The sequence below is a fragment of the Caloenas nicobarica genome, chromosome 13 (genome assembly GCF_036013445.1).
Source record: "Caloenas nicobarica isolate bCalNic1 chromosome 13, bCalNic1.hap1, whole genome shotgun sequence".
Classification (NCBI taxonomy): domain Eukaryota; kingdom Metazoa; phylum Chordata; class Aves; order Columbiformes; family Columbidae; genus Caloenas; species Caloenas nicobarica.
The window spans coordinates 1,924,579-1,938,831 of NC_088257.1; the positions used below are offsets into that span (position 1 = coordinate 1,924,579).

The 14,253-nt window shown below is 57.1% G+C and overlaps 1 protein-coding gene across 1 annotated transcript in view; it reads right to left on the reverse strand.

Annotated features, from left to right (window-relative positions):
* Positions 1–673: 673 nt before the first annotated feature.
* PPARGC1B (PPARG coactivator 1 beta) overlaps positions 674–14,253 on the reverse strand; it is a 51,822-nt gene continuing 38,242 nt past the window's right edge. Inside the window, exons 4-12 of the mRNA XM_065644230.1 lie at positions 13,361–13,477; positions 11,422–12,598; positions 10,813–10,849; positions 10,326–10,390; positions 9,125–9,893; positions 8,559–8,634; positions 7,510–7,631; positions 7,107–7,261; positions 674–5,224 (exon numbers count right to left, since the gene is read on the reverse strand). Coding sequence (XP_065500302.1) covers positions 5,121–5,224; positions 7,107–7,261; positions 7,510–7,631; positions 8,559–8,634; positions 9,125–9,893; positions 10,326–10,390; positions 10,813–10,849; positions 11,422–12,598; positions 13,361–13,477 — 2,622 coding nt within the window. The 3' untranslated portion in view covers positions 674–5,120. The remainder of the gene's footprint in view (positions 5,225–7,106; positions 7,262–7,509; positions 7,632–8,558; positions 8,635–9,124; positions 9,894–10,325; positions 10,391–10,812; positions 10,850–11,421; positions 12,599–13,360; positions 13,478–14,253) is intronic.

Genomic DNA, 14,253 nt, shown 5'->3' on the forward strand with positions numbered 1-14,253 from the left:
TGCTTGCAATCCAGCCCTTTGCTCTTTTACTCCCACTCAAGCAAATTTGAGGTGTGTGCCCTGCTTCATTTTTAACCCCCTGTCCAGGCTCAGGGGGTTTCTTCTGCCATGGGTCTTACAGCATCGCTCCCAAAGTCCAGAGTACAGACCCAGGCTTTTCCCGCACGGCTTAAACTAAACTTAAAATCCTGATACACAGGGATGTTCCCCTGCGGGAGCCGCATCCCTGGCAGCGTTGGTGTGAGCGAGTTGGGGGCTCTGCTGCCCCCCGGCATCGCGCTGCCAGCCAGGCAGATGCAGCAGAGCACGTTTTGCAATGGAAAACATCTCCTAGAGCAGGTTTGCTCTAATAAATTAGAGCATTAGTGGCGCAGACATATTGCTTTTTTTTTCTTTCCACTTTATAGTATATATGTTATCGTTTATTTATAGGCAGATCACTTCACTATTTACAGTACATGAGCGTAGAGATTCTACAGTCTTTTTGATGTAAACAAGTAACTCCGCAGTAGGGGAGTCTGGAAAAAGAAGCCAGTTCTGAAGTATTTACACAATTTAAAATAGAACTTTTATACCCACCGGATAGATATAGATAATACATTGAGTGATTTGGTTAAATTATCTATGAAACTATATAATCTGACAATGTAAAAATACAAGAAAACGTTCTCTCGTTTTAGAAGGTAGACAGTTAAATCACACTAGAAATAAATCTCTTCTTTAAAAATAATAACAATAATAATAAAGGAAAGGCATGGAGAATCCATGCCATCTTTTAAGGTTAAAGTATATTACATAAATAAGGACACAACGGAACGGAACCGGGGAAAAAAATTAAGTGAAATATAAAAAACGGCTGCCAATTAAAAAAACCCAAAACAAACAAACAGACTAAAAACTTGATTCTTAATCACAGAGGGATCAATTCTGCTACTTGTACTTACTCTGCAAGTAGAAAATTGCAGAGTTAAGTAGTACTTACTCAGCATGAGGAAAGGAGGCAGAATTGGCCCCTAAGAATTATTAGCAGTGTCCTTTTACTTAAAAAAAAGAAAAAAAGAAAAAAAGAAAAAAAGAAAAAGAATTTAGCTTTTTTATTTTTTATAAATAACAAAGCAGATGTGCCCCTTTTTAGGTGAAATTCTTACACCTTTCTCAAGAAATGCATCGATTTAACCTTCCTCTCTCTTTCTCACGTGCATACACACACCCCCTCCCCAAGGCAGGATTTACCGTGGGCGCTGTGGCCCGGCTGCCGCCACCACCCCCGGCCCCGGGGTGGGCGAGGGAAGAGGAATGAAACCCGAAGGTTGCATTTAATGAAACCCGAAGGCTGCATTTGGCTCTGTATTGCTTGAGATTTTCGGGGGTGGACTACGACACTTAGAACAGGAAAGGGTGTCAGGGCTCAGCTACGAAGAATGGTGTATCAGTATTCAGCATACCTTCAAAAATAAAGGAAAATAAACAAAACAAAACAAAACAAAACGAAAAAAAAATAGCACTGGTCTTCAATTGCAAATTGCACATTTGCATGGACCAGTGCCGAAATCAGACGCTCAAAACTGTTAACGTGGTGACTGAGCTGCTACTTCATTAAAGAGGATGCGCAGCCCAGCCAGCAGTGCTGAGGGGGAATCAGGATGAACCTTTTCTTTGGGGCATCATCGAACCTAAAGCTCGGGATTGTCCTCTGCATTCAGCCCAGACACTCAGAAACATTCGCTCCTTCCCAGGGACCCCAGGGACCCGCTGGATTCCAGCCAGAAACCCGGGACCCCACCCTGAATGATCAGCTTTTCTGGGGCAAATCTGTGCAAAAAAACCCAAAGGGGCATTTTATCACAAAACTCTTCACATTCAGCATTTCCTCACAGTACCCGCAGGAAACTACCGGAGGACATTCTATAGTTATATATTTTTTTAAAAAAATAAATCTCCTCCTTAGTTATTGCCTACCACAATATACCCTTTTGCTCCCAGCTTCTCTTTGCAGTAGCGTTCCTACTGCCCCGGCCCTCGCGGGTGCGGGTTCCTGGGGCTGCCGCAGGAGCCGCGGTGCAATGGTTCCCTTTTTGGGGTGCCCAGCTCCAAGCTGCACCCACTGCGATGCCACGGGCCGTGCATCGCTTTGCTCCTGCCCTGGTTCCCCATCAGCATCCAACACAGTCACGGGCCTCTCACCTGCCCCTTGTGCCTGAGCCCTCCTTCCTGCTCCTTTTGCAGATTTGAGCACTGTGAGGTAAAGACACTTTTAGATTAAAAAAAAAAAAAAATCAAGTGGAAACTTATTCTTCACCACAAACCCTGTGCGAGGGATTCTAAAGGCAGCAGAGCCCTGGGCTGCCCCAGCTGTACCTCTGTGTGTTGTACACCTCTGTGCACAGTGCAGAAGTTGTGGAGGAATTTCTTGGGGGAGCTGGGAAAACAAACCATCCCAATTTAATGCGGGAAAAAAACCCCACAACCACCACAAAAACCCCAAACAGAAAAAAAACAACAACCCACCCCCAACCCCACTTATAGGCTTCAGGCACCACTAAGACCACTTATTGCATCCCTCCCTACCCTCGGGTGCAGTGCTGGTGGGCTCCGTGCAGGACGAGCCCTCCCCTTCCCCAGCACCGGCCTCCCTGTGATATCCAGAAGCTGGGCATGGGCAGGGGCTACGGGCTGACCTGGGGCACAGGAAAACAACGTGCAATTTTATATCTGGGTACACCAAAAGCAACGCTTGGGAGGTGACTGAGTGATCTCCCAGGAGAGGGCTCCCCAGCTCTGCACTAACCCTTCCCCTCCACCATGCCTGATGCATCCCCAGCGGGGCTCGGTGCCCCCCGCTGAGCAGGAGATGGAAGAATTACACTTACTTTGCTTTTTTTCTTTTTTTTTTTTTTTCTTTTTTGGATTGATCGTTTTCTGAAAAACATCAGCACACCACAGGACAGTACTACCCACCCTAAATGTGTCACTATATACATTCTACATAAGCTCTATAGCAATCACATGTAAACATCATCGTTGTGAGGAAATACTAGGACAGAAAAAGGCAAAGCTACAATGAGGCAATTGCCAATAGCAGATGCTCAGTCTCGGCCAAAGCAACTCGTGTTTGCTAAGGTGGGATGAGATGTGGGGGGACCTTGTGGCAGGAGAGATGCTGGACCTTGCTGCTGAGACTGAAACGGCACAAGGACTGTTCCCTGACAGCGACTGTCACCGGCGGCAGGTTGGGGACCTGCGGCTCAAACTCCCCAGTGACCTGTCAGCCCTCGTGCTGCCGGGCTGGTTGTCATCAGAATCATGGCTTCCCCGAAAGCGGGGAAAAATAACCAAGTAACTGTGCTGGTATCGGCACCGCTGGCAGTTCCTGCTCCCACCAGGGACCAGCTGCACGCACGGCCCTGGAGCCAAGGGCCACCTCGTCAGGGCTCAGGCTCTTGGCATCACACCTCATGCAATTTTGGAGGCTTTGGTCATACCCCCTGCAAGATGAAATAGTACCCCTGTCAGGGAAATGAGAATAAAACCCTTAAGTCACGTGGAAGGGAGACCCCAGGAGACTCTAATCTATCTATTGGCAGAGTTAAGGCTATAATATTCTATCTACATAGGATGGCTGAATCCCTAGTGGTCTCTGGGTCTGAAAACATATACATGGAGACGATGGTGATGGCTTGAGAAGCGAGATTCCCGCTCCCTTGGGAAAATGGTGCTGCTGGCCGGTTGGCGGCGGGGCTTGCTCCAGCCGGTGGTGGGCTCTCCCCCTCCCACCTCACCTGGAGGTGGAGGGCAAGTCTGCAAGCAAATCTCAGGGGGTGCTGCTCGAGCATGCCTTAAATGCAGCGCTGCTGAGCAGCCCCGAGGGGCCTGGGCAGAGCGGGTGAGCGTGCCACGGGGGATGGCTCTGGGGCGCCAACGCGTGCTGGGGAAATCTATGGCTTATCAGGTACCAGGCAGAGCATGGGCAGGGCATTTGGTGAGGGGGACGTTCGGTGCAGCTGCCGTGCCCTCTCCCGCCTCTCTGGATTTGGCGCTGGCTGCCAGGCACGATCACAGATGGGTCTCCTCGCCCCACTTGCTTTGTAGAAGCACACAGGGAGCAAGCTGCTCAGCCCGGCTGGTCTCCCAGACACCCGAGGAGCCACAGAGAAGCCACCTCCCTCCAACAGACCCAGAGGCATCGGCCCCCAGGCTGTGCCGGCAGGACCCCCGCCCCTCTCTCCTGGCTCGGAAGGTGACGCAGGGCTGGAGCAGCGATGGCTGGCAGGTCCCGCAGCCCCCCGGGCAGTGCATCCTTCCACCACCCACCTCCTTCGTGCCTGCGAAGCTGCCCGGCCCCATGGGGAGCTCCGCACGGGGCTGGCGTGCCCCACCGCCCGCCGGCTCCATCAGCCATCAGCATCCGGGCCGGGGGCCGGGGGGCTCGGGCCACATGCGCGAGAAGAATGGCTTTGACAGCAAAGGGGACGACCCCGACGCAACCGCTGAGCACCTCGGTTTGCCGCGGGGGAGGCAGGTGCCTCCGCGGCTGACGGGCGAACGCCGGCTCTGCTCTGACCCCCCATTTGCTCAGTGGCAAGTGCCTCATTACAGTGCATAGTTCAAAATCAAGGAAGCGGTACAATAAATCTGAATTACAGTACATCTGAGCCATAAATACATTTTTTTAAGTATATACTTTTTTTTTCTCTTCTATTAAAAATTAGTTTATAATCCTGATTCTATTCACAATTAACAATTTCATCGTCACACACTAAGGACAAAAAAATGTTATGGTGAACACAGCTGCAACTCCACGGCGGGAGCACAGGGGGCGGGCAGGGAGGGCGGAGAGGGGGCCAGGGGCTTCTAGGCTCACCCTAAAACAACCAGTCAGAAGCTGGGCGACTAACGTGTGGCAGTGAGACATCAACACCATGGGGACTCACAGACAGAAGCAGCTTTGTTCAATGTAAACATCGATCGGAAGGGACAGCAGTCTCTCTCTCGTGCGTGCGTGCTCTCGCTCTCTCTCGCTCTCTCTCGCTTTCCATAGACTGAATAATTTCTTTGAAAACGTAAACATATTGGAAGTGCCTTGACTGAGGTATTGAGGTATTCCTCCAAGGTTAAGGCTGTTACCGATGCAGGCTTAGCTGGGCCTCCTGCAGCAAGCTGTCGAAATCCATGGTCTCGTACTTGCTTTTCACCGGAGCTGGGGAGGACTCCTCCGCGCTGCAATCTGGGAACGGCAGGGACACAAGGCAACCGGTCAGGGAGCGGGGAAGAAGCGTGGAGGGAAACTGAGGCACGACAGGTCTCTGCTCGCTCCCCTGCTACCGGCATGCTGCATCCCGTCACTGCAAAGCCCACCTGGACAAGGCGGTGATGGCGAAAGGGCACGGGGACGGTGCTGTCTCTCCCCCACTGCAAAGGAGCTGTAGGGCAGAGGGGCTGTCGCGGTGCCCGGCAGGACGCACACCACAGACCCCCGTTCCCAGGTGTGCAAAAATCTGACGCAGCTGAATTCAGAGGCACTGACACAGGGCTGTCCCCGCAGGGGCTGTGTCGGGGCGGGGGTGCTGTCTGCAGCGCTCCCCAGCCCTCCCTCAGAACCCCAACAAACGGTGCCCCTGCAAAGCCTGGGAAATTCAGCAAATGCCAGAAATAAGGCCGCCTAACTTAACAGCAGCTTAACCCTTTTGGGTGTGCATTTGTGAATGAGCCACGAACGGCACAGTTGCATTTCACCTGTGTCTGTGGGCTCCCCATCCCATCCGGTACCAGGGTGAGCAGGATCCGAAGAACGAGCTGGGCTGGGCAATAAGGGGGTGACCGCTGGCCTTGCAGGAATCTGCCGGTGAGGAGCACTGAGGGGGCTCTCCTGTGCAGGGGGGCAGCTCTGGCCCCCCTCCTGCAGCTCTGCACAGCCACGGGCCAACATCCTCACCACAGGGTGCTATCTCTTTCCTATCTTCTCCATGCCCAAAATGAGAGGATCTGGGATTTATTCAGATGAACAACAGGTACTTGTGCCCATGACCAAAGTCAGAGAGATTGCTGCTCTGAGCAGACGAGATATTGTAAGGTGCTAAAAGATCAGGCAGCACCTGTGTCAGACTGGGCATCTAGAGATAAGTCAAGACTTAGGGCTGTGTTTTCTGGGCCTCAGTCTCTTATGCATGAAGTGAGATACTAGAACCGCTTCACCCCTCACAGAGGGTATGGAAATAAGTGCGCAGTGCTCTTGGAACACCTGAAGATCACAGCAGCGAGGGCGGAGCGAAGCCTGGGTCACATTTCTCTTGCAGGACTAGCACAGGGTTTGCTCCTGTCCCTCAGCCGAGTGCGGCAGGAGGCCCTGCAGAAGCCCATACAGCACAGAAAGAGTGAATGTGACCGCAGCACATTTCAGTGCTGTCATTTTGGCTCAAAAGTGCTTGTGCAGTGTGGTAAATCTGTCCTGCAGAGCAGCAAACCACCCAGATCACCTCTTGGGCTAATGAGGTGCTGCTGACTGCTTTCTCTAACGACTGAGAAGGGACTTTTCTGCTGGAAATCGTCCAGCACTGTGTAGAAATGCAGCAGAGAGAGGATGGGCTGTGGTGAGCTGAGATCCAGCATCTCTGGGGTGTGATGCTACATTTTGCAGCCAACACACGGGGGGTCCTCACACCACAGAATCGTGGAATCACACAATCATTCCAGTTGGAAGAGACCCTCAGGATCATCGAGTCCAACCATAACCTGACTCCAGCACTAAACCATGTCCCTAAGAACCTTGTCTAAACGCCTTTTGAACCCCTCCAGGGATGGTGACTCCACCACGTCCCTGGGCAGCCTGTTCCAACACCCAACAGCCCTTTCTGGGAAGAATTTTTTCCTAATATCCAATCTAAACCTCCCCTGGCGCCAGTTTCTTTTCTTCTCTCCCCTCCTTTTCCCAGCCATCCAATTGAGCTAAAAGGAGCTACATGAGCTACAGGAGAGCCAGTGGTCTTGCCCTGCAGGCTCTAAAGCGATTTATGATCCTTCCATGACAAGGGTTCAGAAGTGCAACATGCCGTGATGGCTCCGTGCTGATATGCACGACGCCTCCGAAAAAGCAGCTCCGGCTTTCTTACCCAAGTCAGCGTATCTGGTCCAGAAGAAGTGCCCGAGGCCACCAGAACTGAGCTGGAACGAAGGCTCGTTCCTCTTCCTTAGCGAGGTGCCGTTCTTCAGAGATAAGGCGGCATGCTCTGAATACCGGTAGGTGATGAAGCCGTATTTATCTCCCCTGAGCAACCAGAGAAAGAATTCAAGATGTGATGGGCCCTGCAGCCCTTCTGATGTGGCTCTGCCCAGCACTGCATCCCTGGTCCTCCATCCCTCTGTCCCTGCATCCCGCTGTCCCTCCATCCCGCTGTCCCTCCCTATGTCCTCAGACTTCGGGACACACAGCATCTCCTTGCCCAAAGCACCGCCATGGCAGAGGGGTTGCCCGTAGCCGCTGGAGCCCCAGACCGCAGCTCGCTCTGTACCCACCTGTTCGTCCTGGACAGGACCTGACACTCCACGATTTCACCAAACACTTCGAAGCGTTTCTTCAGTTCACTGGAGCTCATGCTGCTGGAGAGGTTTCTGATATACACCACCCGGCCTTCCCCCTGGCAAAGCAAGCAAAAGGGTTCAGGCTCTGGGAACCCGGACCTGCGCGCTGCTGGTGGGTGCTGAAAACGCATGGCTAGAAATGCAGGGCTGGAAATGCATGGCTGGAAATGCGGGGTTGGAAATGCGGGGCTGGAAATGTTGGGCTGCCAATGAGCCCCAAGGAGCCAGCGCCGAGAATCAGGCTGCAGCAGGGCGATGCCATTGTGGGCACAGCCCAGCATTGCTGGGGTCTGGCTGTCTCCGCTCCAGCTAGCTCATGGGTGTCACCCCAGGACACCATTGCTGCAGGGGACAGCCACATCCACGTCCCTTAGGACGGTGCCACAGCCAGGCTGAAGCAGCCACCCCCGCCACCTTCTCATTCGAATTTTTCCTGCATCCCTGCAGCTTTTCCAGCTTCTCCTGGCAAAGATGCTAGGAAATATTCCCAAGAATCGCTGAGGGTAAAATTCAATTGCACTGCAGAAAAAAGATGCCAGAGGCATATGTAAGCATATGCGTGTGTGCACAACAATAGAGAGGACCAACAGCTATTTCCCCGCATGCCCACCACCCCCAACCCGTGGGCACACGCAAGGTTCCCAGTGCAGGACGCTGCACCCCTCAGGGCTGAGCAGCTTCAGGGATTCCCCAGATTGCCCTGCTGTCAGTGCCACATGCGCGGGAGCACCGGCATAGGATGCTCTGGGCATTTCTGCACCAAGAACCGCATGTATCACCAATTGCTGGTGGCTTCTGCTTCACGTTAAGTTTTTCTCTCCCCCTTCTCCACTCTCCACCCCCATGTTCTTGTTTAACACTGGCCTCGCACCAAGGGATGCTAAAGCCAGGGCTAACAGGCTCCACTGCTGGTTTTCTGGAGTGGAAGATGAACTGAGGGCTGGGGATCGCTTTGTCCCAGCACGGGGTCCCCGCTCACTTACGATGGCCTTTTCTCGTCTCTTCTCCAGCTGGCCCCGGTGCCCGCTCCTGCCCTGACACTGCTCGCTGTTCTCACACCTGGGAAGCGAGGGAGAGGACATCAGCTGTGGGGCGGGGGCGATCCGGGGGGAAAGCTTCCAACGTCAAAGAGACGCTGAGGCTCGTGGCATCTGCAGCAGCCAGCGGGCACTCCGGAGCACCGGCAGCAGAGAGACGGGGGTCTGGAAACACTGGAAAGGACACTGGAAAGTCCTTTCTGAGAGATGCCGAAGCGGGTTCCCAGCCAGCACTCACCCCTTCCCAGGCACAGCCCCTGCCCATGCCCCATCGCTCCCAGGGCCATGGAAACCCCTGGCTGCTTCGCTCCGGTGCTGCTTTCTCTGGCCGTGGCTGATGTTTGCAGCAGCTGCTGATGTAGTACCAATCACTCAAATGTTTTTTCTCCCATTTATCAGCCTCTTTATTACTTGGGCCAGCAGAGCAGAGACAGCCTGGGCTGCCACACACCGGGGCAAAACTGCAGGGGGCAGGAACACTCCCAAGTGCCCCCCCCGCTGCCTCCCTGTACCTGAAGGTCCGTCTGCTCGCAGGTGATCGGGACCGGCAGCACGAAGACCCCGAGCTGGACCTGCTCCAGGAACAGTAATGCAAACTGGCTCTGGAAAGGGGGTTTCTCCGCAGGCACAGCTTGGTGTCGCCGTGCTCCTCCTCCTCCTCTTCATCCTCCTCCTCCTCCTCCTCCTCCGGGGAACCGCTCTCGCTGCAGCTATCTTCAAAGACGGTGTCGTACTCTGAGGTCTTGCAGAAGACCGTGTCCTCATCATCGAGAGCACTGTCCAGAAAGCCAAAGTGCTTCGTTAAGCTGGCTCTGATCTCCTGGTCTCTCAGCTGCTTGATGCCATCCTTCCACAGCATCTGGCCGCCCGCCTCCTTGCTGCCGAGCTCCAGCCCCTGGTAGTGGGCGGCCGGGACCCTCCTCTTGTGCTCTGTCTCCACCTGGCCCAGGGGCTCCCACGACTTGAGCACCTTCCTCTGCAGGGCAACCTCGGGCTTCAGCACCTGGCAGTAGTCATGGTCCCCGAAGGAGCGGGAGAAGGGCCGCTTGAGCACGCCCTGCTGCTCGGGGAGCGCGGGGCGCCCGGCGGCTCGGCTCAGGTGGGCGAAGAGCTCTGTCCTCTCGGGGTGCTTCTTGGGGGCTTTCTGGGAGGCTGCGACATCGCCTGTGCCCCCGGGGCCAGGGGCCGTCCCATCCTCCTTCCCTGGCTCCTGGGGGATGTCTGGCTTGTACAGGTCCTCCTCGGTGGGCTTGTATGGAGGAGTGGTGGGCGGTGTGAGACCTGAACCCCCCCCAAACAAAGGGCAGGAGTCAGCTCTGCCCCCACCGTCCTGCTCTGTCCCACCCCAGCGTTGCAAGGGAGAAGGCTGCTCGGCGCTCACAGCCTCACCCATCCAGTGGCACTGGGGGAAAAAGAAGGATGCACAATCCCAGAATGGACCAGAGGACTCTCTTGTCCCTCCTGGCTCACGCAGGGGCCCTCTGACCAGCCCTCCCATCCCAGACACGTGCCCCCCGAGCTGTTTGCAGCCCTTGAATGCAGCGGCAGAGCACGGGAAGTCACCTGCATTATCGGTGCAAAGCGGGGCTCCCAGTCCGGGGGATGAACATGCCCACTCGGCTGGAGCCAGCAACTCTAGGCTGAGTTTAGGGTAAATTTTCCCCTTCCCAGGGAGGATTTTTGCAAAATTAAAAAATTAAAAGCCTGTCCTACCTGCCGTCCCGCACAGCTCCACAGTCAGCATTGGCTCAAAGTTTCTCTTCCCAAAGGCTGGGTCACTGGAGAAGAGCAGAAAATAAGGAGAAAGCGTTTAGGTGAACCACAGTCCCAAAAAACCAAAAGCAAGCTGAGAAAACGCCGGCTACAAGCGAGCCCTCCCACCACGGCTAGTGCCTGACGGAGTAACCTCGCGGCCGGGCGCGAGGGGCAGCGGGGCAAACAGCGTCCCCTCCTCGTCCCAGCCAGAGCTCCGGGACACATTGCCCTGGCACACAGAAATGCCTTCCCCTCGGCGCAGGGCTCGCTGAGCTCCTTGCACCGAGCGAGGGCTGCAGGTCCCCGCAGCCCCGCGCCCAGCTGCACAGCTCGCTCTGCCCCACAACAGCAGCTTTGCTTGGTCACTGCAGGAGCCTGCCCAGCCAGACAAACCGGGGCGCCCTCCCAGCCCCAGCGCGGTTCATTCAGCCCCGTGTGCACTTACGTTTGTGCCAAGGACAGTGTGAGACACCTGGGTGTTTCTGAAAGGCAGGGAGAGAAGCAGGGTTACCAGAGAGCTCTGCTCCCTCCAGCGCCCGCGGTGCTCGCGGGGGCCCCTCTGCCCGCCCTGGTGTGGGGCTGGGGACCGTGGGCTTTCCCTGCCTGCGGGAGGACTAGCGCTGCCAGGGTCGAGCCATTCGTGCTCACAAAGTGCTTGTGGATAGCTGTGATTTTGGGGCAGCGGTGCAGCTGAGCCCCGGTGCCCTGGCAGAAGGTGAGCCCGTGGGGAAGCGGAATGGGACAGCCCAGTCCCTGCTGGGTTTGTACTACACCGACTCCTTCATCTTGTTACTGAGGCAGAAGACCCCCCCCCCCCCCATCTCCAGGGATTGAAACAGCACCCCAAAACCAGAGCAGAGCCCTGACTCCCCATGCATGGTACCCCACAAGCAGCCAGCACGAGTCACGGCTCGGCTGTGCTTGGGGCTGCTCACAGCTCTGCCAGCCGGGTGCCAGGCGCCGGGCCAGCAGCGCTCACCCGCGGCAGGGACGGCGCGGACAGCACGGGCACACCGGGCGGGCAAGCAGAGCGACAGCCCCTGGGCCCCCTCACCTGCTTGCTCCAGGAGGGCACAGCGCCGGCTCTCAGCCCCATCGCCCACCTCGCCGTCCCCCGGGGAGCCCAGGGAGGGGGGCTGGGGTTCTGCCAGTGGTGCCGAGCTCCTGCCGTCCCCCTCCTCCATGCCCCCCACCTCCACTTCAGCTGCAGGCTCTTCAGCGGAGAAGCCCTCCAGCACTGGGCACAGCGTGGGCTCCCTGCAGGCCAGGGTGTCCCGGGGGCCGTGGCTGTCCCCTGTCTCCCGGGAGCTGGAGGATTCAGGGGGTGGCTCGTCAAGGAAGGAGAGCCAGTGACCGAGCTCAGGGTTGAGTCTCTTGGACCGGCGGACGGCGTAAATGGTGCTCTCCTGCTTGCGGGCCACCTTTGCCACGGCTGCGCCTGGGGAGCCCACACGCTTCCCAGCATCGTCCTCGAGACCGCCCGGCTCCTGCGGTGCTTCCACCTCGGCCCCAGGGCTCTGGCGCAGCTCCCCCTTCTCCAGCACCGCTTTTGCTCTGGATGTGCAGGTCCCGCTGGCGTCCTCCCCATCCTGGGCCGGTGGCACTGGGGAGCAGGAGCCAGGCGGCTGGGCCAGGGCAGCGTACACGGGCTTGCCCAGGTGGTATGGCTTGCTCACGTCGCACAGCAGGTCCCGCGCCAGCAGCTCCTTCAGGATGGAGAAGGATGCTCCAGGCTTCTTGCAGCCCCCACCCGCTTGCCAGGCACAGCCCAGCCGGCTCTGGGTGCCGCCGGGGGGGCCCGGCTGCGCGGGGCAGTCCGGTTTGGCTCTCTTGAAGGGGCTGCTGCAGGGCTGGGGTTTGGCGTTGGCAGCGTCGCGGGCAGGCTGCTTCCGCGGCGGCAGGCAGTAGGTGTGCATGTAGCGGATGAGCTCCACCACCGAGTGCATCTCCCCCTCGCAGGAGAACTGGCTGCCGGAGCCATCCTCTGCCGAGGAGGGGGGGGTCACCGAGTCGCCGAAGCTCAGCGAGTCCTCACTGGAGTCGCTGTCGTCCTCGTGATAGGTGCAGTCACCCGGGGATGGGTGGTGGTGGCCGCTGGGGCACTCCTCGGGGGCTTGGGGGGCTTTGGTCTGCGCACAGGAGACGGTGGAGGTGAGGTGCCGGTGCAGCTCAGTGCAGCTGCGGCTCTGCGCCTGCGGGACACTCGCCCTCCTGTCCCGGGGACCCTCCACCTTAGGAGAGGAGAGAGGAGAAACTCAGACCTGAGCCTCACAGCCGCGATCTGCTGCAGGTACAAGGCATGGAGGGGGAATCGCCCTGGGCTGGCAGAGCCACCATGCAGCCTCAAACCCCCTGGTCCCGGCCCACCAGCATCCCGCCCTGCCGGGGGGTCAGCCCTACACCCCAGGGCAGGCTGCCCCACCGCTGCCCCTCCAGCAGCTGGCACACAATGATGCTCCTTTTCCCCAGGAGGGATTTGCCACTCTTCCCACGCAATCTAATTTGCCGGGCCTAATGCACTGTACAATTACCATTAGCCAAGTAGAAATATCTTTGATGGCAACTTCTGCTGGATTTCAGATTAGTCTAAGTGCCAGGGTCGGCTCTGCAGGGCAGCAGGCGGCTCTGCCCGGCCGACGGCTCCCGGCTCGGGCTGTGAGTCAGCGGGCAGGGGGCGGCCAGGGAGCACACGGGGCTCTCACAAACCAGCGCTCAGGGAAGCTGCGACAGGCCTGACCGCACTGGGTCCAAATGAGATCGAGATGTTTTTCAGCCTGAAGGTTTTGCCGACCCCGGACTGCAGCTGCGGTGCAGACAGGGATGGGAATGCCGTGCTGCTGTGCCAGCGGTGACGGTCCCCGCTTGTCCCCAGCCCCTGGCCCAGCTCAGAGGCTGCCCGCACTCCCTGACACCGTCCTTCGGTGATGTCCTCTAGGACGGCTCCCGAGAGGTGGGCACTGTGTGGGCTCGAGCTCTGCCCGCCGAGGAAGTACCTTTGTGCAGGGCCGTGGGGGTCGGGACTTAGGGGTCCCCGGGCGCCGGGCGCTCCCGTCCCGCTGAGCCTCACAGCTCGGGGGCACGTGCGATGGAGAGAGGAGCAACTTCTTCAGCTGCAAAGAGAAGCGGCGAGAAAAGGAGTCGGCATCACGGCAAGGGCAAGAGAAAGCGCCAGCAGGTCCACAGCCCCTCAGCACACCCATTGCTGAGCAGCCGACCCAAAAATGGGGGAGGAAAAATAAAAAGGCAGGGAGGCGTTTCCCACCTCCCCATGGCTACGGGGGCTGCGTGCAGCCCCAAAGGGGTCAGGGCCATCTCCACAGCATTCACTCCTGTCCCCAAGGGCCCCCCAGCAGGTCGGGGTGGTGGGGACACGAGGGAATTTGCTTCCAAGGGGCACCCCCGCTCCGGTCAGACACACAGGAGCTGTTGTGGCATCCCAGTTTCTCATGCCATCAGTTCTGCCCTTAGATGATGGAGACTTCACACGGGCATGAGTAAGAGCTTTGGAGTGCTCACTCAGTCCCCGTGCAAGGCTTGTTTAGCCAAAGCATCCAGAGAGGTCCTCGATTCATTAATGAGCTTGCAAGGTGTTTTGCAGATGCAAGCCCATGTGGGACCTGTTGAGGATCTTCCCCAACATGCTCTGTCGAGCCCATGTGCGGTGGGAGTGGGGTTCTCCTGGGTCACTCACAGTGCCACTGCTTCTGATGGCAATATCAGCATAGCACTTTTCTTCTACTCAAAACTGGTTTTGGTTGGGGGAAAAAATAAAGCAAACCCGCACCCAGCAACAGCATTTCAGATTCCACCCATGTTGTGCTAACAACCGAAGGCAACACAGCTCGACAGCAAGACGACTGCGTAGGCGCCAGGGAACTGCACGGGG